The sequence below is a fragment of the Falco punctatus genome, assembly GCF_963210335.1.
Source record: "Falco punctatus genome assembly, chromosome: 13".
NCBI classification, from domain to species: domain Eukaryota; kingdom Metazoa; phylum Chordata; class Aves; order Falconiformes; family Falconidae; genus Falco; species Falco punctatus.
Window position 1 is genome coordinate 8782008 of NC_137593.1, and position 23816 is coordinate 8805823.

Below are 23816 nucleotides of genomic sequence, written 5' to 3' on the forward strand. Positions count from 1 at the left end.
GAGTCACTGTGTTCCAAATTACCTATTGACTGGCCCAAGGAAGGCACTGGGAGGTGTAAGCCCCACGCAGGTATTCAGCCTTCCTCGACTTCAGCCGATAACCGCACCACTTCTTGCTTGTCACTTCACTCTGCTAGTAGCGGTGGCACCCCCCAGGGACCCCGCTCCACCCTCCCTCCAGCTGCGGTTTAGTCCCGTGGGGAACAGGGATTTAGCTGCCTCTCTCATTAAGAAGCACAGGTAAGGATCCATGCTTCCACAGGAACCGGTATGATTTTTTTGGCTTTTAAAATATACCCAGGTTCCTGACCCTGGATCTAGCCATGCCCCCGGCACAGCCCCCACCATGAGGACCTGGGGAGGGGGTGTGTGTTTTGGACAGGGAATGGGCATTGTGTGGAAAACCAGATATGGGAAATTTCTTATGCAAAAATTCGCCACCATGTGCTACAAGGCCACACTGCCTACGTGCAGCCTGAATATACTGAAAAATAGGGATACGGGCTTCGGGAGCAGGCTGGTGCTGCTGCCTGAGCGTGGCTGCTCTGTGGCTAAAACACGGGGCTCAGGGCTGCTCACCAGGGCAGCTGCAGGGTTTTCGGCCAAGTATTTGCCAAGGAATAAAGATTCAGATGGACATCATGTCACAGTAAACTCCTGTCAAGCCTATGTCATTGTTTTCATTGGAAACTGAAGCTTGAAAGATTAGGAAGTCACAAAATGCCTTATTTTGGATCATCGAGAAAGATTTTACTCAGAAGGATGTTCTGGTTTGGAATTTATGCGTTTGTTGTTAAATACAAATTGAAAACATCTTTCAATTAAAAAAATATACATTTGGAAGTTTGAATAACATTTAACTAAGTATTTTTCCACACATACAGCGTGACAATTCACAGCAAATGTGGGTTTTTTTTCTGTTTAGGCAGTGAAAAAAGAAACTGGCTATTAATCTAGTGAGCTGCCGAATGCTTTTTATTCTGTCTGATGCTGAACATCTCTGAAGACAGCTCTGTATTCCCTTGGTTACTTTTTAATTACATTGCAATAAAATTGCAAGGAATCTAATTTTGTCAGATGAAGCCCAGGGACTCTGTGAAAGGTGATGGGGGTCCAGCTATTTTATACACTAATTACACTAGCACAGGCCCTGGAATACTGTGCTATTTTTATTCATTCATGGGGAAAAAAAAAAAAAAAAAAGCGCCCTTCTGTCTAGATCTGAGTGACTGCTATTTCATTCTCAAAAATAGTCAATGCACTCTTCATTTCTCAAAAAACAGCTGCCCTCTTCTGTTTCCAGGGGATATTACCACCTTTCCAAATCTTAATGGTGGTGCTGTTGATATCAAAATAAAATACCACCACTGCCTCAAAACAACAAACCAATATCAATAAAGCACTGCCGCCTTCCTTAAAACCTCTGAAAATGGGGCAATATTAAATAAGAGCTTGAAATATAGGTCTAAGGAGGGAATCGTTTGAGATTTCTGAACGTATGTCTGCAGTGCCATCAGGAGGTACGATCACAGCATAAGAAAGCTTGCCTGAGCTGAGGCTGAGCCTGCTCGGCTAGGCAGTACCGCCGTCAGGACCGACCGACACCGGCGCACGGACGTGGGGACAGGCACCCCCCCCCCACATCTGTCAAGGGACAACTGCATCTTGATACCTCCAGGCACCCCTAAGAGCCACCGCAAGGTACAGCCACCCCTCTGGCTGCAGCCAGCGCTCCAGAGCCTCAGCCCGGCTCAAGACTGATGGGACTTGTTCATCCAGAAGGCATAAACACATGAAAACGTGTAGTCTTCTAAGGGGCTACAGGATTGTTGAAAATTTCACTCTGGATTTTTTTGGTAGCCAGTTAGGAAACCATGGCCTGAATCTGCAAAGGGTGTGAGGCTGGTTGGCACTTACCAAGCAGCACATCCCAGCCCACAGCAGAGCTGCTGGACCACTGTGTGGGTGGGCAAAAACGGAGCCCTTGAAGGTGGACAATCAACTAATAGGAGTTATTTTGGAATTATGAATTACTGCAACCCATTTCTTCCAAAACTGACCTCACTTCTGTATTGTTCTTGATTTTTCAGTTACTAAAGTCACCCCTCCAGGAAGAATAAACATTAAACACTTGTTAGAGCATTTCAGGAGGGTGACTTATGATCTCACATGATTGCTCGCTTGTCTCCTCTGCCCCATAAAATACAATAGAAGAATGCCTGAGCTGCCCAGTTAAAGCCCTTAGAAGAAGAATCAAGTGTATCGCTGCATTTACATGAACATTCAGCACAGTCAAATTTGCCACTCATGTATTACACCTTGTATATCATTTAGATCCTTATGAAATAGCAGTGAATCCAGTCACCCCACACTTGCTCTTTCCACAGAGGGACAGGCAAGATTCCCCTGAAACAGAGAAACATCACGGCTCCACCGAGGTCTCATGAAAGAAAAAGCGGTGGCTCGAATACATGAAGACAGAGCAAACAGCCACTCCCCATTCTCTGCTCTGAAGGAAGGCTGGGCATGAGGATGCTGATTAAAACTGGCCTCTTGCTGTTCAAGCAGAAATCTTTTCCAAACAATAGAACCTGCCAGGATTCAGGGCACCTGGCTTTGTACATGTGCTGCAAATGAACAAGACTGTCCCCCCCAAAAAAACCTACATTTCATCACCAGTTTAACTTCTTAACAGGAACCTCCACTGCAGTTGGTGATTCACGTTTAAAAAAGGTAATAACACAAAGGCAGAAAGCAGTGAAGCTTGGCGGGTGTCCTTGGCGGGTGTCCCCCTCCTCAGCTCAGCTCTGGACCGGTGCAGCCTAGCACCTCACGGCTGCACTTTGGCTTTCCCTTCCATGGGCTTTCCATGGATATCGCTTGACTCTCAACATTTCCCCGCAGTCTCAACAATAGATTTCCATGCTTTGAGGGTGGAAAAGTGAAACTATTTAGAAACAGCCTCAAAGCACACAAAGCAGAGGAAGAGCTAACACATATTTAGCCCTTCAAAAGCTTAATTTCGGCAAGGGGACAGTTTGCTTCAGTCATACAGCATCTCCACCGAAGCAAAATGCTGCAGCCATGATTTTTCCACAGTGCTGTAGGTGGTACCAGCTGTACTGGGTTAAAGGCAGCACTTCCAACACAGATAAGTCATTTCTAATAAACAGAAATTGGAAAAGCCTCCAGCATCAAAACAATATTAAAGATTGAATCCTTCTGGGAAAGACACGTGGTATTTGTCTGGTAAAATTGCTGCCAGCCATCCGACACTGTAATTGTAGAACATTAAGTTTCATCCCAAATGCCAAACATAAGTGATGCTCCTGTGTGATGTGCCACAGCTTCATTCTCTTCTGGAGGAAATCTAGATCATCTTCAGCAGCACCTGCTGAGCACAGGGTGACCTCAGCCAGCCTCCAGGAGGACATTCAAATATTTGTAATTTGATGTGGCACTGCAGCATCGAGATGACGGGTTTCTATACAAAACATGTAGCTTGAGACTGGTAACCGGTACTGCACCCTTAGCACAGACAGTGGACTGCAGACTTTAATTTTGCTGTAGACAGTTCAGGCCACCCCAGCTCTGTGCAGGGAATTGTCCTGGATAGCTCTAGCTAGGCTCAAAGGCTACAGCTGCACCCGCTGCAGTTGCACAGCCACATGCTAATTACTCTCCTTGTACAGTTAAATTTTCTAAAAGACTAACTCACTTGGGTTTTTAAGCCTTGTTTTCAAAGACGACTTGCAATCAGATTTACAAAAACGCTACAGCAATTTAAAATGTCTGCTGAGATTTATGAAAACACCCAAGCACATTAAGATGCCAAATGTTTTTAAATGTTACCCACGACCCATGCCAGTCTTACATCCAAGGTCTGGCAGGATCACCCAAGGGAACTCCAGATTTTCTGTCTCTGTTTCTACTCTCGTTTCTTCCACCAATTACTACTTTTCCTTCTGGGACACGTACATTTATTCTCTCTTAAGCAGCACAGCCCATGATCTGGGCCCAAGGTATGTCTTTGGGTCCTGATATTTTAGGGAAGCATGCTCTGATTTGGAAGATCAGTCCTGTATTCACCGTGGGAATATTATGTTGTATGCCAATGACAATAAATGCTGGCTGGCATTTGGCAACCTCAAAGCTCTCACGAACCGTTTCAGAGAGCTTGGCTGCTCATCCATTCACCATGCAGTTGGTTAAGTGGGTGGCCTGACAGTCACAGTAGCGCAGCTTCTCTTTCTGGTGACAGCTTTAGGACACCATTTCTTAAATCAAGACAATGCCTTTGAAGTTACTGAGAGGAGAAGGCAACACTGGCTTTGTTACCGCAATCAGAAATGCAAGTTGAAATTATGCATGCTAATTGTAAAGACCGTTGCCATGTAATTAGCATATATAGTCTGTACCCAAATTAAGAACTCCCTTGGAAGCTTATTATGTCCTAATATATACCCAGCACGTATATCCATATAGCTGCGCTCTGACCCATCCTTGCATTTCTTAGCAGCTGCGAGAAGCTCTGTGAAGATCAATGCTAATCTAGATGAACAATGCGTCTTCAGAAGTCTGGCCCACATACTGGCCACTAGGCAACATGTGTAAGGACTCCAGGCTGATGTAACTGTCGCTTATCGAGAATCCCGTTAAAAGCAGACACCGCTGGCGTGCATCCACATCCACCCAGAACTCCTCATGCCGCTCTTCACACCCTGGTCACCCGCAACCTCTGACGCTTCCTTCAAAGCTTCAGGTATGTGCCTACATCTTACATTTTAACAATCGTCATGTCTTCTAGGCTGATATCAGGCTACCACACAGCCCACCTTACGGATCGGGGCTTAACCCGGCTCTGCTGCATCTTGCCTTTGCGGGCAGAGAGCGCAGGGGAAGGCGCAGGCTGTTCGGCCACGTGTAACCATCCCCAGGCCGCCTGCATCCCACCCATTGTCCAGGACTGCAGTAGACCAGCCTCAAGGGAAGGCTAATAGGAACGGTCAGCAGTACGGCTCAGATTTTATCCGACACTATTTCAAGAGTATAATTGCAAATACGGCAGCGGAACATGCAGCACGTGCCTTGGGACCATGGGATCAGCAGAAGACAGACGGGTACTATCCACTGCTGCCTCCGATTTCTATGTTCTCAGTTTTGTGTGCCTGGGGTCACTGCAACCTTGAAACCTCTGTCTCATTTTTCTTTACAGTCTTCTTTGTACTTTTCAATAACATTCATTAGAAACTGCTTTGGCTTTGCGTAACAAAAACCTGTGCTTCGCACAAGTAAACAAAATTAAATCAAAGTTGTTAAACAAACATCATAAAAGCTGTGCTATTAATTACATTTCTGTGACTGTGTGACAAGGTAAGCCAGACTAGTCAAAAACAGGCCCTCAAAGACATAGTCACTGAGACCAGTCATAAGAGGAGGCATGAGAAGTATCCAGCTCTCGTGCCTGGGTATCTTGGTGCCAGCTAATAGACAGACCAGCAGAATATACAGCAGCCCATAATCCCACCTGGCATAAATAAATGCAAATCCTGGAGATGAACTGCATTGTTCCTCTACCTGAATTGGGACCTGCTAATCCAAATATGCTCTGAGTATCACTGTTACACGAGTAGCAGGTGCTCATCAGCTTTTACAAAGAGAAGCTGCTTGTCTAAGACTCCCGTGTATTTGGTAGTTTGGCCATTTCCTAATTAAGCCCCACGTGCTGCTGCAGCTCCGATACTGCAGACAGTGCTAGAGGCAGCTGCAGTAAGGAGCTACTGGAAAATGATCTCTTATAAAGAGCAGATAATACTAAGGAGGAAGAGTCCATAAAGGGACTCCTTCATGTGCATGCACACACACAGATGGCAGGTCCAAGTGGAAAAGGATGAATCCCCACGGCTACCGAGACTACAGCCAGCCCTGCCTCACCCAGGAGCCTCCACTCATTGCTGAAACAATCCTCATCTATGCAAGTTCACGCAGAGCAAAAACAAGCCATCGTCAAAGAACATCTCAGCTCCCAAACTCTCCAGTCAGCTGCAAGCAAAGATTTTTGGCATCATGCTGTTGTTTTTACAAGTCCCTTAAGTCTGAAGAATTCTTTACAGACTCTCCCAAAATATCAGCTGTTAACCTGTACACCATCATCTCTTCTGGTGCACGGGGATTTTGTCATTTGACTTTCACAGGATTTTTTACACCTACATTTCATCTTTTAAAACCCAGGCTAACACACAGGCTCACGTAATGTTTTTCACACTATCGGTCTCATTGCATTTAGTTAAGTACGTAGTCTGGCTTCTTCAGGTAAATACTGCATTCCTGCATAAAATTCCACAGGCACACTAAATGCAGCACGTCCAATTTATCATGTAACTGTGTTCATTTCTTCTTATGAGCCTCCACCTTGTTCATTCATTCACAGTACCTCTTTGTACCTTGATATCGAGAAACAAGCCTTAGATTAACACTTTTTTAACTTCTTTATATGTACAGCAAACACCTGCCAAAGACACTCTCCAGTCTCAGATAATACACGGTGAATAACCTTTCTATCTCTCTTTACACCTGTGTAATTTCACTGACTTTAAATAGATCTGCTTGTGTTTCATGCAGGTAGAGAGGTGAAGCAAGCCCAGTGGAATAAGGCCAGTTGAAGGAGTGTCACTCACTGAAGGATGGGGCCAATGAATTCAAGGTATTATCTGTTACAGCAGCTCTTCACTATTCCAAAACAGACAAGGAGCATTCAATCCAAACGCTTTAGGAGAACTAGAAGTAGGAATAAAGAGAATTTACGTGCAGTAGATGTAAACGAACACACAAGAGCCTCCAGAACCTGCGCTTAGCAAAGATGCTCCTTCTACAATTCTAAAAGCTCCTGGTTTTTCCATCTCTCCACTGAGATTTAATGGAAGAAGCAATATTGAGAGACGGCTCTGCCAAGTTTAATTATTTTTAAACCATGTGCTAAAGTCCATTTCCTAATGCATTGTAAAGCTGTTATATAAACAAAGAAAATCCAATAATTATTAATCAAATTGTTTTTCAAATCCAGCCATTTTCATCAGCCTGTGAACAGTGGGGGCTGAATGGAGATGCGGCAGGGTCAGCAACCTGTTATTTAAAGGCTTTGGGTTCAATTTTCCTTTTCAGCCATAGACTTTCTGAGCAAATCACTTATTTTTACCCAAACTTTACTTCCTCAGCTGTAAAATGTTGCAAGACAACTAACTGAGATCCTTAGACACCAGGGTGAGTGGAGTAAAAGAAGGGCTATTTATGTTTTCAAATCAATTAGTATAAAAAATAGATGAAAATCTAGCACTATCTGATTTGCTGCCTAATTTAACAAATGCTTGCGACTGAATTAGATTGCCCAGGTATCTCTGTGTGTCACTACGGTTTGGCTGTAACAAATTGCAACAGAATTAATACAGAATACAATTACCGTATGTAAGTGTTAAAAAGGCACTGCTTTATCACCTGATAAGGGGGACACACTGCTCTGTAGTTTGCTCCTCTCTGGTTTCTAGGATGACTGAAAGTAACAGTCTGCATGGGCAAAAGACAATGAAGGGGTGGGGTGAGTTTTAACATTAAGCTGCACTTACAATTTTTTATGACTCTATAAATGAGAAGGCATAAAGCCTCCTGCATTCCATTATTAGCATGGAAGGAGTCACCTAAGCACCAAGGCAGCTCTCAGCCCAACAAAATGGTAAATCGGGGTAATTTCACCATGGTTCACCATTTTCTGTAATGGTCCAGTGCCCTTAAGAATGGAAGACAGGGGAGTGCAGGGACACATCCCTGTTCACAGTTGCTTATACACTCAGAGCTGTGCCTCGGCAGCCACCCCGCACGCGGAATGCCTCAAGTGTGCCACCAGGATCCTGCCCTTGAGGCCAACAGCTCACTGCCCTAACAGTGTGGCTGCAGCACCAAGGAAGGGCAATGTCCTTCTCTTGCTGAGATGAACCCAGCAAACCTCAGATTTTCCCCGTTTCAAGGCTCCAGTTCAGAATGTCCTTTCTGTTTGGAAAGTCATTGATGCTGCATAAGCATATGCTCCTCTGGAGCCCTCAAGTAATGAAAGGAGGAAAGAGCACGCTGGCAAAAAATGTGCAAATGTAAGTATCAGGCTCAGCTTGTCCCCACCTTTTTACAGCCAAAGTTGAAAATCAGTTCATGGTTCAGCCTGGGGCTGTTGCAGAGCTTGTGATGTCTACGTAAGGGGAAAGCACAGCCAGAAACAGAGCCCTTCCCGTACCTTCTGATTCCCATCCTGTCAGATGCTGAGCACTCCCAACCCCTCCTGAAGCCAACGCAGCTCAGAGGGAGAACTCAGCTGGCTTTCACTAATAGTTGAAAGCACACTGACCTCCCTCCAGAGCAACAAATTCGACACTGAACTATACTCTTTTTATCAGTATTAAAACATACTATTCATGTAGTTACACTCAATGCTAGGCTAAAATCAATTCAGTCATGCACAGTCCAGCCATATCACAAGCAGTAGCAATACCAAAGACTAAGGCTGTGATAAGAGCAAGATGATTTATTATATACTGAAGAAGAAGAAAAAAAAAAATCATTTTCATCAAGTATTCCCCCATGAGGGTCAGTACAATATAAAGAAAATAAGGATAAATATACAAAACCAACCTGACAAGAAAGCTCCAGATGAAACACATTCAAAGCACTTGCAAATGATATTGCTGGACAGATGCAGAAGGAAATTAAATCAAATAATTTTTCCCCTGTAAAACACAGACTGAAAAACTGATTTGATTTTTAAAAATCCACAGTCCTGCCTTTACCTGCAGATACTTCAGGAAAAAAAGATACAGTTTTAGTTGTGATACATTCTTTAAAGGAGAGATTCCCAGAACTACTGTTTGACCACATTTATTTCAAAGTGGATTTTATTTTCGCTTCCAACTTTATGCAGAGGGCAATGAAGCCAGCCCAGCTCAAAACAACAGGAGCTTAGCCGCTAACTTCAAAGAAACTAAACTTCAAATGTCCATACGTCTCCATTTTCTGTTAATCCTTTGGCAACTATGGCATTTGTTTTTCCATAATCAGCAACAGATGTCCATCTCATTCAGAGCATCCTTGTATATAAGGTTGCAAAATTTAAGAAAAAACACAGAACAAAAACCACATACATGAGAAAACATCAGCAGTATGAAATTCCTGAAGGGTTTCAAGGCTTGCTCCTACTCAGCTAAAGTCAATGTACTTCAAACTATTCTAGCTTGAACAAGACCAAATCCTTGCAGAACCAGATACACATTCCTCAAAAAGCAAAACCTTAAGAGTGTTGCAACCCAAACATAGGAGTCGGAGACAAATCTCAGCAATGTACCTTGCCTGGCCCTAGCCAACATAATATATTTAGCTAGGGTGTTTCATTTAGTCCTGACTTGGGCAAGATTCCCATTAGTTACGGTGAGAGTATTACTTAAGTAAAGTAGCAAAAGGACGTCATGCATTAGTAAGCTAAAATATGAATCCATGCTTATGGAAATAGCCTTCCCTTCTAATGCCCTATAATGGGCATCTAGAAAAGGAAAAAAGACAAGAAGCTTTACAGAAAAAAAAATAATCTGCATTTTGTTACACTGATGACCATCCTAAGCAACTCCACAGAAGTTTTCAGGGTTCCTTTTGATGTACATGAAGAAAGCAAAAAGTCAAAAATAGACCAATGTTAGGCAAGATTATAACACATTTAGTCATTAGTGCAGAATGCAAAATAACAGCTAATGCTTAACACAAACAAAATAGTATCACTTTCATACTCCTCACAAATACATGGATTCCACAGTTTACTTCCTTGTCATAAAAGAAATGCTTAAATGTAGTATGAACTTTATGTGTGTTTAAAAATATCACCCCAAATTACCAAAGGAACCATTGCAAGGGAAAAAATAATAATTTAGAAATCAACATTTAAGAGTGAGTTGCAAGGAAATACCTATTTGGTTGGGCATGAAAAAAATGCAAAGATGATCCATCGGTTGGATTTGGGGATTTCGTTGGTTTTGGGGTGGGTTTTGTTGTTTGGATTTTGGTTTGGGTTTGTTTGTTTTTTTTTTTTTTATCCAGGGAAAGAAAATAATACATATGTGGGAGGGAAAACATTTTCACAAATATAATAAATACCTGTTCTGATCCAAAAGCAAAGTGCGATGTAGAATTTTCCACTTAAACAAAAACAACCTACAGAATAATGCCTTAAATATTAACAAATCAATTAGTGGTCAGCATAGTAAAATAAATATGAACACATTGATTTATGTTTTGTTTCTAGCAGCAAAGGTCATTAACCTACTGGCCAATGAGACAGCTTCACAGAAGTCCTGTTTCTTGGGTTTGGTACTTTGTTTAACATAAGAAAAAGACTTATTGGGCCTGGAAAATGGTACTACAGCTGTACAGTATTCTCTCCAGCCCATCTACATCAAATAGGGTTTGGCCAGGATGCGTTTTCAATACGTGTTTTGAACACTGATTTGGAGAACAGCTTTCACGAAAAAAAATAAAATCAGGATCCACCCAGTTTCTCATGCTGGCAAGTATGAGTTTGGATCCTCCTGAACCCTAATGATATTCGTGTGAGGTGTGGTGTTTTCTCTTTGCAGTCAACAATCTTCTATGCTAGAGGCAGAGCAGGAAGATCACAAACTGTTTAGCAATGCTGAAGAGGGAGAGGAAGGTTTTGATCACTTGTAGGGAACGGCCGCAACAGAGCACTGGGACAAAGTGAGTCTCAGCTGCTTCTCCCAGCAAGAAATATCTTCCCTCCCATGTAGGAAACCTGTCCTCCTCTTGTTGCTTCAGTTCCACTGCCTGCTTTGTACCTGCTGTATAACCCACCGCTTTGAAATTCTCAGGGTGACAACATTCACTTGTTGTGCTCCCTTGAATGAAACAAAGCAGATACAGGCCTCCCTGTTCAGGGCAGACTCAAGCCATTCCTCAAAACGGAACTCAGCCCCGCGCGGAGAGGAGCCTGCAGGAACAGCTCCCTGCACCTCCCTCTCACACCGCCCCAAACACACCAGCACACTGGTGTGCTGTGGCGCCTTGTACCAGCTGTCACCAGGAGGGAACACCACATGGAGCAAACTGTGTTTTGACACCTTTGGCAGTCACTGGAAATGCCAAATGAGGAGCAGATTGCTGGGCTGGGAGCAGATGCAACAACCAAAGCAAAGTAGCGAACAGTTCATTGTGGGGACACATGAAAGCAAGCAAAAATGCCTTCTTGGCCCTAGCAATAAGCTAGACAACACCAGTACCTACAGCTCCTCCAGCTCATCTGTCACAAAGTGGTGGTTTTCTGCTACTAATTGCAGCCTATGAGAAATGCCATGCTTTCATTTACAGCAAGAGGAATGTCTAACCATAATGTAGGGATCACTCCAGCGAAGCACACTGTGGTAAGGCTCATCCAACCCCCTCTGTCCCTACACAGTGGTGTCAGGCTAGCAAAACAAAAGACAGAACACAAAGAGAAAACCAGAGCCCTTCTTTGACTGCAAAAGATGAAGGGAAAAGGCTGACAACAGATTTTTGCAAGGGGAATGTTCTTCAAGGCTACACAGAGGGTGAGCCAGGGGCACGAAAGCACAGAAGAAACAGACTTACAGGCCATCAAAACTGCTCAGTTAGTTCTTTGCAACCTGGGCACCTGTCCTCCTACCTTCTAACGTGCGCCAGCGCACAAACCCTATTTAAGTGGACTTTGCACAAAGGAGGGGAGGGAATCCCATTCAAGAGGATGTCCATTGCACTCCTTGTATCTGCAGGGCAAGGATCAGCATGGAATGATGTAGGGGGCTATTTTTGACTACTGTGCAAGAGCTTACCTTGCCCAGATTTAGGAAGGCTGCGTTAAGGTTGCATGGCTACCTGATGGTCAGATAGCTAAAGATAACAATACTCTATTTCTGAGGAGCAGCCAAGTGCAACAAACCTTTCTGAGATGGACTAAAGAGATGAATTAAAACTATCTGGATTTTTTGTTAGTTTACTCATTTTTTTTGTTTTTTAAGGCAAGCAGAAAGTCCTTCTGGAATGCAAGAGGCAAGATCAGAATGGCAAAAAAAAGGAGGTGGAGGAGCTACCTTCAACATTATGCACTAGGTAAAATTTATCCCTGGTAAAATGCTACCGAAACCAAAGGAGCTGCACCTCGTTCAACGTACTGCCTAGAGAGGAGTGACAGACAAGCCATGATGCTTCCTTTATCCCCTCTCTGCACCTGCCACTGAAGTCAAAGAAGCTATACCAGCGTACAGCTGCAGCAGCGCCGTGGTGAATCAGGTCCAACAGACTTTACAAACATGCTGCACTTGCCACTGAAGCCAATGTTTTAGAAACACTGTGAACTGGATTCCAATCACAGCTCCTTACATCTACCCAAATGAGCGGAAAAATAAATGTCAGCCCTACTTCTGCTCTTTATCCCCTTTCTACTTTTGCTAAGGAAAATCAAGAGACACACCCCCACTTTGGGTTTGTGTACGCTTACAAAGTTGCTTAACAAATTTCATGAATACTTCGGTCTGGCCAAAAAGCTGTTATTCAAACAACCGTTATCCTTGACATTCACTTCCTACCTAACTTTAGACTTCTGATGGTCCCTAAAACAGTGAAGTTCACATCAAGGAATGGAATTAAAACCCATCCTGAGAAGGGAAAAGAAAAAGGGGAAAAAATTCATTCAATATCGGTAGCTCTAGTCCAAAGGAGCATTTCTGCTCTCCTCTATAACACCCGTCGGGCTTTCTCCAGGGAAAGGCATGGAAGTGGGACATACCGACATCTGCTCCCCAAGGTCCGAGCAGCCCTGCTCTCCCAGAGCAATAAAGCTTCAGGCCAGAGACTCAACACTTGCTCTCTTCTACACCAGTATGCAAAGAAATTACAGCTGACAGCTCCTTCCAACCTATTCTTAACCCTACTCGGTCTAAGGCAGAACACGTCTCATCTGACCAGGTTTGCTTTCCAACTCGCATCATTAAGCCACTGAGATCCCCACAGACTCTCTTCAGGGAGATGAGCTACACCCATGGTGCATTAAGGTGCCCAGCCAACAACACTGAGAATTTTTTTTCATTGTTAACTGGTAGAAGAGAGTATTTCTGAATGGGGCTAATCAGCTGATATCCAATGTCAGATGTTCAGAATGAAATCTGCATTGCAGAGGAAGCGGTAAGAGGCAAGACCCTCCAAGGAGGAGAGGTAGCACAGCCTTTCTACAAAGATTGGAAAGAACCTACTCTGGGCTGTAATGGGGGCCACAGGCAGCAATTTGTGGACAAGTGCACCACCTACTTCACACCTTCACAGGCCCCATTCCTGCTCCTCTTTTACAAGCTGCACAGAGATTCAGTGTGCTGTAGGGAGGCATTCTGGAGCACTGCTCTGTGGTGTGCAAAAAGGGGAGTGGGCTTTGCACATGGTCCACCTGTGTGGTAGAACCACAGAAGTTCCCAGCACTTCTTGGGCTTTGCATATTCATGCAGAAGGCTGGGGAGAAGACAAAGTCCTCCCCGGCACTCAATGCAATGAAGAGCCTTAGAAAATTAGCAAACAAACATCAAAAACACTTCATGTCCTGCACAGCGTCATCCTGCCAACTATGATAGAAAGAAAATCTAACCATACCATAAAGTTTGCAGGTGTTACATGTATAGCTCGAGAGCATACTCCTACCAAATGGAGCACAAAGCAGGGCATGTGGCAAACAGCAGGCGAGAGACAAGCTGCTCTATTTGCAAACTACTGCCACGGGTGGCGCGTCATTGTACGTAGCCTAGGTTCTCCATCTCATTCCTATACCGCTGTTCGGACACCTTGCTTTTATGCTGTTTGCTTTCTAAGTGTTGCCTGAACTCCATCTCCTCGCTGGCCCCGGCGTTGCACATGGAGCAGTAGAACTGGCCGCTGGGGGTGACACACATGGCCAGATCCCGAGGAATCCTCTGGCGTGAGCGGGGATTGAAGTAGGGACCTGAGGAGTCAACAGAAAAGCCTGTTTTATCTATAAGAAAGAAAAGCTTGAGGCAGCTCAGTGACAACTTCCAAGTCCAACTAATGATTAAAAAGCAGCCAAAGATTAGCTTCTTTAACTGGTTAGTCTGAATCTTATTTTCCCACGCAACTTCCCTGCTGACATCCAGATTTGCGAGGGTGTAGCACAGAGGGGAGCAAAACTTGCTGGTATTTTCCAGAGCAGTAGAGTGGGCTTAATGCCCCAGTCTTATTAAGAACCAATAGGGCTCTGAAAATTAGGAGTCTAATCATTTAAGTCCTAATTCATTTTTTTTCTTAATCTTCCAATGCCAGAATTAGAACAGTCTTTTGAATACAATAACCTGCCTCCATGTAAAATATCACAAAACAATATTTAATACAACTTTAAAGGATTTATCTTTTCCACACGGCAGTGGTTAGAATGACACTATTAAACCAAGCTTCACCAGGAACCAGGTTTTCAGCTAACGTGCTCATAACACAACTTAAAATGAAGAAGAGAAACAGATACTGGGCTGGACACATATATAAACACACTTTAAATCATAGTAGAGGCAAAGCTGGTATCTAACACCTGAGGAAGGACTACACTCTAGGAACAGATGGTCTTAGAGGGAGGCTAACATGCTGTCTCATTCTGGTCATGAAAGTGCAAGTACAGGTTGATGTGCTACAGTAGGAGTCAAAGCACCTGGCCACTTGCCAAGAAAATAAAACAGGAAAATTGTCACCACTTAGAGCGACCTTAGAGACAGGCAGATGGTAAATTAAGTTACAAACTGAGAAACCAAACTAACAAGCAGGCTGACAAAACAAAGCAACTTTAGCAGCTGGGAAAAAACATGCAGACATGAAGAAGCATCAGCAGAGCTAGGACCAGCTCCTTTCACAACCTGTTTCTGCTAAAACAGACCTCAGAAACAAAAGAAAAACAAGACTGTTTGTTATTACTATTCCAACTATAGAACAGATGCAAGCTTGCAGTTACCTGTGTTGTTCTGAACTGTATACATATTTCTTCTGCTCTGCATCATCTTATATTCATTCCCTTCTTTCCTTGCCCTTCGTTTGCCTAGTTCTGATGCATCCCTGAAGATTAAACAAATATGAACAGTTGCAATTCAGAGTTTTCTGAGAAAAAGACTGCCAGAGACACTGCCACACGCTTTCAGCCTGAGCGTGAAGTTGAACAATACCTACGAGAATGAGTTATTCTGTGCTTCTGCAAGACGCAGCCGTTTGGCGTGATTTTTCCCTTGGTAGTGAGCCTGTGCCACAGCCGGAGAACTAAATGAGGCATCACAAAGCTTGCAGTAATCATTCTCTGTGGCCAAGATCACTCTGCCACCTGGTTTACTTGATCCCATCTAGCAACAAAGGGAGAGACAGCATGTGAAACACAAGAAGGTTAAATCATTGAAATATTTGAATCACAGGGAGTGAGACCAGTATCTTCATCAGGCAGCAAGCCAGCCGGAATTAGAACATATGAATTAGGACACTCTCAAGTTCTTCTCAAAGCATTCTTACCAGAACTTCATTATCCCTGCCTCAGCCTCCAGGAGAACCTGCAAATTCCTTGAGACCTAGGCAAAGCCCTGGCCTCAGACGGAGAAGAAAGCAATTTGAACACACACCTTGTACCTCTGCAATAGCTACAGAGGCTTGTTTACTTCACAGCTCTAACTCCTCTGCCCCTGACTGCTGGGAACTGATGAGCAATGACTTTCACACTGAGGAAGATCCACCGAAAGGTAAAAGTGCTCCTCTCTCCTATTTACAATGTACCTAACCTCTCCACAGCACCCTGTCCGCACACAGCACCCTGACCACACTAAGAGATAAAAAAAAACAATAGCTGAGCTGCCAAACCTCTGACCCGTACCCTTCAGGTAGGAGGACACCTGGATCAAGACTTCAAAGGAAGGACCCAGCCTCACAAGAGTAGCTCCTGCCATATGAAGGATACCTTGACTGTCTAGGCAGACCACAGACCGATCAGAGCAGCAACCGTGTCTCCTCAGTGTGTATCATCCAGAGAAAAGTGCTCTGTAAACAGTGCGGCAGCAGTGAATCATACAGCCGTGTCACTGTGGCACTTGCCAAGTCGAGTTTCTTTCATGTCTCCTTTGTCACTGTTCAAGCTTATAGACACAGACACACCCACAGTTCTGACTTCTACATTACATGAATCCTCGCACAGCCCCAGAGCGGTCTTTTTATTGCCACGGACCATTTTCTCCATTAAAAACCACATCAGATACCCCAGCAGGTATAGGACTCGCATCCCACTACTTAGGACTGGACCCCACACCATCTCGATTCAGTTCTGTGAGCTGCAAAGGCATTTTACATGGAACTGAGTCTCCCACTGGTGGCTCCGACAGCGTGTATAACTATCTGCCACTTAAGGCAAACGCTCTTTGCTTTTCTACAGACAACACAGGCTGATGCTTTGGGAAACAACAGGCACAGCTTCAATCCCTGCAGCTCAGCTGTGGTTCCCTGCACAGTCACTTGCAAAAGCCAGGTTAGCTGTTAAGTCCCATGACAATGAGAAGTGATGAATTCTAGAAAAGAAAGCAAAAATCACTTCTTTTGCCTCCAATGTGCCCAAGACAGTTAATCTGGATCACTGAGGGAACAATCCCTTCACCCTACACACAGGAAGGAGCACTTCAAAAGGGAAAACAAGAGACAAGAGAGTTAGCTAACAGCCCGGGGCAATGGCTGTAGGAGCACCTAAGCACTTTTTCCAGGTAGGCTTCCCTCACACACCGGAGGGATGACTGTGCAGAGTGAATGCCACACCCTCATGTCCAAACCCAGCTCCAACAATGCTATTTTATACCTGCCCTTAAACAACCACAATCAGCAGCACATCAGACTTACCTAGGAATCAAAGTATTTGCCATGCAGAAATAGAACATTTCAAGTCTAATATTCTGCTGCAAGGGCAGATCAATATCTGCATCTTCAAAGGAAAGCAAACAGCTCACAACAAGCCATTTCCACCATCCTGTGCCACCACAAGGAAAATTCTTTCCCAACACTTGTGATTATCCTCAAAGCATGAGATCTAGTTATCCTTGTTGGGGGTTAGGTGACAAGCAAGCAGCATGATCTCAGTCATCTTCCCATGCCTTACCTGAGTTGGAAGGGAGACAACCTGAGCTGGGGCAGGCTCAACTGAATTGCTCATCCTGGCAGGTGCTGGACAGCTATTGGCAGCATAGTAATTTCGGAGTTTCTTACTGTGGTTTTTACCCTGGAAAGAGAACAGAGATTAATCACTGCCCTAATAACAGTATCTTACACTGAAAGAAAAAGTATCCAGACACCAAAATGAGAAATGGATATGAAGACAGCACCTCAGGTAAGGAGCTGTGACTCAGAAAATAACAGCTCTGAACTTGAGAGATGCTGGCATCCCCCTCCAAAATGCTCCTCACCTAGCGTGACTGGGCCTCACTTTCAACTGATTTTCTCAAATCAGTAAGATTACAGTTAGTTCCACAATCTATTTCCGTTTTGCTTGAAGACAGTATTTTGTATTTTAAACATGAAAGATTAAGTGCTTTCTATATGTTTTTGATAAGCCTGAACACACACACACTTACTTCTTCATGAGATTGCAAGCATGAGCTAAAAACACGAGACTGAAAGTAAAAAGCCTTGCTTCATATTTTATTTTCTCTTGGAAAACTTATACTATAGTTCTTTTTTGTGTATTCTGAAAACCCAACAGAGCTACATGACAGCATGTATATGCATTGTGGATACATAGTAAGGCATACATGCAAGTTCTGTACTATAAACTTCTGTCCCCTCATGGCAGAAATACTGCAGTAATCAGACATTAAAGTGTAACACTAATTCAACCTACCCCTTCACTGGCAGGATACCACTTTTTCAGGGCCAACAGCAAATCTGAGATCTGAGTCTTGTGTCCTAAGGATACAGACAACCACGCCTTTGGGTTCACTGGTGGAGAAAGTCACTATCTCCACATTTCACACAAATACAGCACTAGGCAGAGAGGGTGCTAGTAAAATGGGGTAATGCAAGACTGACACATTTGATCTCTCAGCAGAGAAGCATATGCAAATAGTCCCTAACCTATTTCAGACAGGTCAACCAGATCAACTTGAACAAAATTAATTTGGTCTGAGCTGATGAAAGCATTTGTATAAATGCCCCCACCAGATCAGTGGTGTGCATAACCTCAGAAAAGAGACTGCGATAAGCACATTGCAGCAGTCCCCTTTCCAAATGGCACAGCTGGATCCAGCAGAAAACATCCGTCCAGGCCTTACCAAATCATGTCTGTGGAATGAGAAGTTCAATTTTATTGGAAGAGTGTAGAGGTGAAAAACAAATTGCATAAAACAAAGGAAAAAAAAATCACAAGTGTTGCTTTTTCACCCAAGCCATCTTGGTACTACTCTGCTCCTGTGAACAATGTTTTTGCAAAACGCTCCAGTGATGACACCTTAAATTTAAGCACTGCAGCATGTCTGGATGGCCAGCAAAATCAGGTAAGGTGAAGATATGTCTACAGAGCAGTTTCAGTCCATTACACGGTGCAGAGGTAGCTCTAGATGAGCTAACTCAAACACTGTTGCTGGTGCGCAGCCACCTCAACACAGCACTCAAACCCCCCTTGAGAAGCTAAGCTAGTCCTCACGTGTTAGCCTACACTTGGTTCTGTCCCACCACGGCAACGCTGCTGGCAGTGCAGGTGCTGGCACAGGTGTGTCTACGCAGGCTGCAGATGCAGCAGCCCTGAAAGCTGTGCCTCCTGCTGCTCTTCTTACCTGGTAGTGAGCCTGGGCTTGTTGTGCTGAATTCAGAGTGACATTGCAAAGCTTACAGCACAGAGGCTTACATAGTTCCTCCAGCATAGGGTCCTGCTCCACCACTTTTGCAAGCTCTTCTTCTTGCGTGTGATGAAAGGAGGGCCCCAGTCCAAGAGATTTTGGTGGGGACAGTGGTGAGCTGGCTCTTGGCCTTGTAGCCACTGACATAGGAAGAGATGAAGGCTTCTCAGGATAAGGAAGAAGTCCTGCTTGCTGTAGAAGAATCATTGGCCAGGAAGACTGTGGGCATGCTACTTCTGAAGGATGAGGAATCTTCTTCAGATCTAGACCAGAGAGACACAAGTGCTGAAATAAGCAGTGCTAACAGAAATATCAACAATCCAGAAGACAACTTTTGTAAATTCCTAGGCTCTATGCCTTTTCACAATGCCAAGCAGGATAAAGTCTGTTTATAACACTTTACCCCACAGGAACGGCAGCATCCCAGACAACCAGGGCCAGATTAACAAGACACATGTATAAGAAGTGAATGGAAGTCTGAAATGTAGTTGTTAGCACCCCATGGCAGTACCCTGGATGGGTGACGATTCCTAACCACCCACAGTACCTGACTGAAAGCACGCCCGCCCCCCTGCTCCATGACCATGAGAAGATGTGACCTAAAACAGACACAGCACATAAAGCTGTGTTAATGGGAATGGGAAGAATACAACTGTTAGCCACGTCCTCTCTTAGCAGCCTAAGGACAAGCTCACACTTCAAGACCTCACGCTCCAAGACCTAAACAAATAGTACAATGTATTACAGCCACTGATGACTTAAAAAGAACCTAAATATTTTGAAGCAGATTTATTTTATATAGGTAGGTATAAAATAGGCCCACACATCCCTCAAAAACTCATGAAGACTTTCCTGAGGAAAGACACTCTACAGTTAACTTTTCCCACGTAAAAATAGAAGAGTGGGAATCAACTTGAGCACACCTTGTTGTACGCAGTCAGCTCCCAAGGGCTCTCTTCCATGGTCTTGTTGAATGACCTTGAGCTATTTCTCATGTTTCCTTCAGTAACTACAACCGATGCAACATTTAAAGCTGTAACTTCTCCTGCAAAATGGAGAGCTTATCCCATATTAACCTTTATTCAGTTATTGCTCCGTTAATTCAAGTTCTTAGAACTATCCCTACATTTCCAACAAGGGGTTCTGAGAGGCTTATTTAATTAAAGTTTATAAATCACATCTAAAGCCTGGATGAACATTCCTAGAATAATGCGGAGCAGCGATATTATGAATCAAGGCACAGCTACTTTCGTTACTGTCTTATTAGCTTCTTATCAAAACAAATCCTGCTCGCTGCTACACTGGGATCAAGAGAAGCATTATCTTGGCCTTTGCAGATCACCTCCAGCTAGGGCTGCATTGGTAGCAACCATGTTTACACTATGGGCTTTGTTCATTTGTTTAAAACAACACTTTGGGAAAATTAGGGAAAGGTAAACAAAATACCACCCAGGAACTTTGCTCTGTAGTTGCTTTTGAAAACAGTTTAACTTCACAGTCATTTAAGAACCTGGAGAAGCAGACAGCATTTACCTGGGAGAACTTCCGGGATTTTCAATCAGCTAAAATTAGCAGGAGATAAATACCTTGCCACACTCAAGCTATGGAAAATCCCAGTTGATGCCTGCATTTTTAGGTACTGCATTACCTCTGAAAGTCTGGCCCCAGAGGTCTACATTCAATTAGGAAAAATAAAAAATAATTTAAAAAAAATGAGGAAAAAGAAAGAAAGTCTGTGGGACTAAAGTGCTCAAGTGACAAAAGCATTTCTGAAATGTTTGCCTCTAAAAACAGACTTCTGAATAATACAAGGTTGGAGGTGGCTCAGATATTACTAGTAACTGAGGGTAAGGAAAAAAAAAAAAAAAAAAAAAAGAGCAGCATACATTGCCTCGGGGACAAGCTTTTAAGGCTATTATAGAGCCACCAGGAGTTTTCATGTTTTTCAATATCCCTTCACCACCAAGGCTCCGTGAAATTCCATGAGAACTATACATAACATGGTATCACCATAAAACCAAAATCAAAACTGGTATCATGAAAACTAACTGAAACAAGATAAACAAGAAACAACGAAGAAGGAAGAGGACACACAGGAATGGCACGGTGCAAATCACCCATCAGCAGCGTAAATTCTGCAGTGTTACCTAACTTCTCTCCAACTTTCAGCATACGTGTTCCTGGTTAAACAGAACTACCATAGATTTTACTACCTTTAGTTTCTCAACTAGTACGCTGTAGACAGTCTAATTTCTGTGGGGCTACAGATGGAACACGTTCGTATTCATGATGGTTAAATACATCATAACACAGGCCTATCAGAGCAGTTTAGAGCAACTATGCATGCAGGTAAGTGTGCCATCCAATTTCCAAGTTTTAATGCACTACCATAATGGGCTTCTTACCTTAACATGGGAGTAAATTATAGCTAAATACTTCACAGAGCAATATAAAGAGATCCACAGTAAACGGCAATCAGGATCCATCTGCTTAATTTTTCATGAGCGTTTGTTGCACTGAGTCTTCCATACGCAACTGTCACGAATGGGATTTGTCATGTACAAGACAGGGCACAGTGCTTACAGTACTGCATCCACAGGGGAAAAGGTATAATGTAATATTCTTTGAAAATCTTTAATTGTAAGGTCATCTACTGTTTCTCAAAGTAAGTAGTAGTCTGAAGATAAAATTAAGGCTGCATGGGCAATTTTAAAACTAGAACTTCTTGACTTGGCGTATGCAACTACGATTTTCTTTTAACAGTGATCCTTCATCCCTGAAAATTGCTCAAATTCTGTTGATTTCTTTCTTGCAGACATCATTCAAAAGAAAAAAAAAATCACTCAAATTCAGCTCATTTACATGTCCCTTTAACCCTCCACTGCTGGTCGTTAGAGATACCCTGTCCAGAATAAAGGTAACAGGACATCTCCAACGCCTCCTTTCCCTTCACACGAGAAGCTGTAAAATCCTTACTGCACAAAACAGCAACAGAATGAGGAACCTCCACCACTAAAGACTCATAACAGTACAGCCCGAGGCAGGGTAAGGGCCCGCAGCTGGCCAGGGTGAGCTGAGGAGACATTCTGCCTCAAGACATCATCTCAGATGTCAGCTGTGCCTCCTCCTACATGCTGCGTGGGCTAGGACATACTTTCCTCCGTGTCAGCTGTCTTCAGGTGGATGCACAGTGCCAGGCATGCAGCCCTCCTCACTACTTCCAGGTTGGAGCATCCCAAGAGCAGCACTGAAGGAGAAGACCCAGCCTTCACACCCACAGTACCACAGCCCCAGTAGTAGTGAGGCACTGCCGGTGGCACAGATACCAGGGAGCAACCTGCCAGCTGCCAGAAGCATGGTTCTGGGAAAGGAAACTGGCACCGCTTGATGGAGCGGGCACGTACACAACGTGAGCCTCCTGGGCTGTAAGTGAGAAATCTCTGTGCCACGTGCTCCTGCCAGAGGTAGTTTTACATGTGGTTGAGGCAACTAATAACAGTGATAGAAATCTACACAAATGATGAACAAGCTGTGGGTTTTGTGGTTGGGTTTATTTTCAAGACAGGAATAATTTCTTCTCAAATCTACTTGTATCTTGAAACACTGACACCACGTAACCTAACTTTGCAGGAAGGTTTACCTTCAGCCATAGGCTAGGCCTACAGAGCTTCACCCTGAAAGGCAGGGTCGTTTTATAACGCTGCAGGGAGCAAAGCCAGCAGGCCAAAACAAACACACATCGCCTGCAATTCCACCTGAGGGTGCAGGGGCCCCCAACCCTCTGCTGGGGAGGGCACTTATGTAGGGACCCGGACACAGAGAACATTTATCATCCCTTACATCAGCGGGGTATCAGAAACCACGGTGCAAACCCTGGCATCCTAGCAGGCATTCTGGCAAAGTTGCATGCCTTGCAGTCTTGCTGATGGAATCTAAGAGAAAAAAAAACACCACAATACAAACCCAAACCGCAAAAGCCCTGGTATCTACCGCATTGGAATAACTGCAACTGAGCAAGACTTAAGGCACCAACACACAATTTTGGCCAACGCAGAAACACAGCGGGCAGGAAGGCGAGGCAGAGGCAGACCACCGCATCGCCGGAGTAGCCTCAGCGCCCCCGAAAAACGGCAGGAACACGGCGACCCCCCTTCCTCGCCGCAGCCGCCAGAGCCGGCCCCCAGCCCCACTACAGCCCCTGTGGCCCCCGCCCCGCGGCCCGGGCCCCGACCTCCCGCCAGCGCCCCCCGCCGCACCTACCGCGCCGGCGGGGGCTGCGAGCGGCGGCCCCGGCCCTCCGCGGCGCCCGTGGCCACCTTGCCCCCGCAGGGCCGCAGCCGGTGCCCGAGACGGCAGGAGGGCCGGGGCCGGCGACGCGGCCGCCACCGGGACCAGCTGCAGGAAGTGACCGCAGCGCGGCGGGGCGGGGCCGGCGGAGCGCAGGGGCGGGCGGGGCGGGGAGCGCGGCGGGTCCTGCCTCCGTGCGCGGCGGGGCCGGGGCGGGGAGCGCTGCCCGCCTGGCGGGGCTGGCCCGGAGGCAGCGCCGGCCCCGCCGCGGGTGACCCTGCCGCGCTGTTGCCCGGCATCATTTCCCCCTCTGGTGCCGGCGAGCTGGCGCTGCCCGTCCGCCCGGCTGCTTCTCAAGCCGTCGCTGGGGCGGCCTGTTCGGCATCGCGGGCTGCAGTGGCGTTGAACGCTCGCTGCACATACCGAACTGCTCGGCTGGTCCCTGAGTTGTACTTTTGTGCAGAGTCATTTATTTTTTTTTTTTCTGGTGCTACCAGTTTTCGACAGCAGAAACAGCAATTGACCTGGGTTTGCATATGGAAACATCTTCATTTTGCTCATGGTGTTTGTAACCGAAGCAAGTTAATT

At 44.9% G+C, this 23816-nt stretch overlaps 1 protein-coding gene across 8 annotated transcripts; it reads right to left on the reverse strand.

The window, feature by feature from the left end:
• Positions 1-2308: 2308 nt before the first annotated feature.
• ZMAT3 (zinc finger matrin-type 3) lies at positions 2309-23335 on the reverse strand. Of its 8 annotated transcripts, XR_013931774.1 has the most exons (8): positions 23202-23331; positions 18879-19204; positions 17210-17329; positions 15262-15428; positions 15050-15150; positions 8674-14038; positions 7492-7560; positions 2309-6777 (listed from the first exon to the last, which is right to left on the reverse strand). XR_013931774.1 is itself a non-coding variant. In XM_080410049.1 (7 exons), the coding sequence occupies exons 3-7, from the start codon at positions 19146-19148 to the stop codon at positions 13827-13829; spliced, it is 870 nt and encodes a 289-aa protein (XP_080266175.1). In that variant the 5' UTR covers positions 19149-19204; positions 19865-19986; positions 23202-23335; the 3' UTR covers positions 8552-13826. The 8 variants fall into 8 exon arrangements, 6 of the variants coding, with proteins under 6 accessions (XP_080266175.1, XP_080266176.1, XP_080266177.1 ...); XR_013931775.1 differs by having other exon boundaries at positions 2309-7560; XM_080410049.1 differs by lacking the exons at positions 2309-6777; positions 7492-7560 and adding an exon at positions 19865-19986 and having other exon boundaries at positions 8552-14038; positions 23202-23335.
• Positions 23336-23816: the final 481 nt, after the last annotated feature.